Source organism: Monoraphidium neglectum (genome assembly GCF_000611645.1).
Source record: "Monoraphidium neglectum strain SAG 48.87 unplaced genomic scaffold scaffold00161, whole genome shotgun sequence".
NCBI lineage: Eukaryota > Viridiplantae > Chlorophyta > Chlorophyceae > Sphaeropleales > Selenastraceae > Monoraphidium > Monoraphidium neglectum.
The window spans coordinates 28,062-30,609 of record NW_014013467.1 but is presented as its reverse complement, the minus strand read 5'-3'; the positions used below and the strand labels follow the sequence as shown (position 1 = coordinate 30,609).

Sequence of the window (2,548 nt, the reverse complement as noted above, 5' to 3'; positions counted from 1 at the left end):
GCTCTCATGCGCACGCGCCTGTCCTTTTGCCATCACGCGTGAGCACAGCGGACACGGGCTCGGACGAAGCGTGCTCGTGTGCAGGAACTGGGCGGTGCGGAGAAGGTCGATGATAAGAGCAGCCTGCAGGTTACAGAATTGGCGTGCCGTTGCACCATGGCGCGTTGGAAGGGGATGGAGAGAGAGGTGACCAGTTGGCAATGGGGGAAGAGTGCGTGCTGCGGTAGTGGGGTTTTCCCTCAAATGATGCAGCATCGCTGTCACAGGGCCGGCAGTGGGTTGGTGTCATTGACGCGTGGCATGGGCCGCACGGACGAGCGCCTTGCAAGGGTGTGCACAACTGTGTGTGGACCAGCCCAGGCGCAAACAAAGGCGGTCAGAGCTGGCCGACTTTTGTTTGCTCGATGCTCTCGGAACGGGCCCTGCATGCGTCACACAAGCCCCATTCACCCGAAACCTCCCCAGCAAGTACACCCCCGCATGCCAAGCCAGTCGTGCTTTTGGTTGCAAAGCGGGCAGCAGGCTGCAGGGGAGGCTGGTGTACGGACCTGCAGCTTGACAGGCAGCTTGCTGGGCGCAGAGCCGGCGTCTTTGGAGGCCTCGTAGCCGACCTTGCGGCCTAGCACATCGAGCAGATCCGTCGTGGGGGCGACCACCACCCAGCCCGCGCCGAGCAGCTGGTCGCGGATCCTGATGTAGTTGTCGGGATCCTGGACAATGGAATAACGTACGTGCGTTCGTGTGCGCGCAAGTGCGCGTGTGTGTGAGTGCGTGTGTGCGTGTGTCAAGGGATGTGATGCACATGTACGACTTCGCAGATCCGTAAGCACAGTGGTGAAATTCCCGCTATGGTTTGTTGCAATTCGGGGTCTGAAGGAGCATGAAAGTGGGTGTGTGGGGTTGACTCGGCCGCAGTTTTACCTGCTCTTGGGGTTGGGGTGGTTGTTGTTGTTGCAATGTTGTCCTGTTCAATGCGTTCACGGTCTGCATCCAGGATTAATCCTGAGAAAGTGCTGGCTGCAACCCCACCCCTGCCACCCACCAGCCTGCAAGCGGCCGTGTGTCTTCAATGGGCCGCCGGCGCAGCAGCCAGGCTGTGGCCATCCGCTTTGATTCCCTGAACCCTGTGTTCATCCCTAACCCTTGGGCGTACGCGCCTGCATGAAGCCGTGCCCAAACACCACTGTATTGAGACCGCGCGCGTTCGCCAGGGACGCCACGCCGTATGGGAGGTGGATTTCGGCGTAGGCGAGGCGCGAGGTGTTGAGGACGCCCCTATCTTTCAGCTCCTTGAGCGCCCTGGGGTTGAGCAGGCTCTGCGTCAGGGGCAGGCGGGATGGCGGGGGGTTGCAAGACGGTTGTGGCGGCGCGGTTTCGGCTGCAGAGCTGGACTTGTGTGCCGGTGCAGCTGCGGTCGCATGGATGCATCGGGACGGTGGAGAAGGGAGGTAGGGGGCGGCGCATGTCGAGGGTTTTTAGGGGGCGCTGGCGTCGATTCTGGGTGAGGCTCGTGGGGTGGGGTCTGCGCAAAGCTGTTTAAATGCCGTCACATATGAGTTTGCGGTGGTGTGTGGGTGCAAGTACGGGGCAGCTTTGGGCTGAGTGGCCTCCCGCAACGAGGCCACGTGGCAGCTGCGCCCCTCTGTGAGAACCCCTAGGTGCCGGCTGCTGTTTGGTGTGCATGGCCTGAGCCACCATCGTGCCTGCAGCTGCCCTGAGCTGTGCACCACAAGCTTGAGTTGCATTCGGTGTGCAGTCGGGCAGCTCTGTTGTGCTTGCTGGCGTGGCGGCCGCGTGACCCGCGGTAGCTGCTGCGCCCGGCGCCCGCCCAACACAGCTGCACATGTGTGCGGGGGTGGCACGGGGCCTGGTGTTACTCACTTCCGTCAGTGGGGGCAGTTTCTGTCGGAAAGTGGTGTGCTTGCCCGTGGCCGCGACACAGCATTTGGCCAGGTGTTGACGGGAGGTCTGCGGGCGGCGGCCGCTGGCGAGCCTAACAGGGCGAGCTACAGCTTGCATCATCATCATGGCTTGGGTGGCAGCAGGGGCAGGAACGAGAAGGGAGGGTTTGCTTACGTGGATGAGCGCGAAGTGGACACTTGAAGGAGGTGTCCGTGACACACGAGTGATTGTGGTTTGATGGCGAATTTGGCATGACACACGGCCACTACGGCGAAGCGACACGTGAGTCCGTGAGTCCCGTCACGTCACGGGTGGGGCACCACTCCCGGTGACCGGGCGAGAGGCAGGTCGCAACTTTTAACAGATGATTCCGTCATGATAGTTATCGAAGTGGTATCGATCGAGCCACACACGGCTAACGAATCGCAAGATACTGATGTGCGCAGCTGCAGATTTGGTTGGCTGGAGATGGCGACAGCATCACGGCTTGAGTTTGTGCAAGAGGCTTTGATCTATGCTTTTGATTACTATTCATCACGTATCACCTCCCAAATCCCTTGCGTTGCTTGATTCGGTGCTCGCGGGGCGTCCCCTGGTGCTGGTCGGCCGCGCGAACGGTGGATACATGCTTATCATGATTATTAGG

The 2,548-nt window shown here is 60.8% G+C and overlaps 1 protein-coding gene across 1 annotated transcript in view; it reads right to left on the bottom strand.

The window, feature by feature from the left end:
- Positions 1-990, bottom strand: part of MNEG_1578 (hypothetical protein) — a gene marked incomplete at both ends in the record, with an annotated part of 5,229 nt that extends 4,239 nt beyond the window's left edge. Inside the window, 2 exons of the mRNA XM_014049943.1 lie at positions 549-710; positions 922-990. Coding sequence (XP_013905397.1) covers positions 549-710; positions 922-990 — 231 coding nt within the window. The remainder of the gene's footprint in view (positions 1-548; positions 711-921) is intronic.
- Positions 991-2,548: the final 1,558 nt, after the last annotated feature.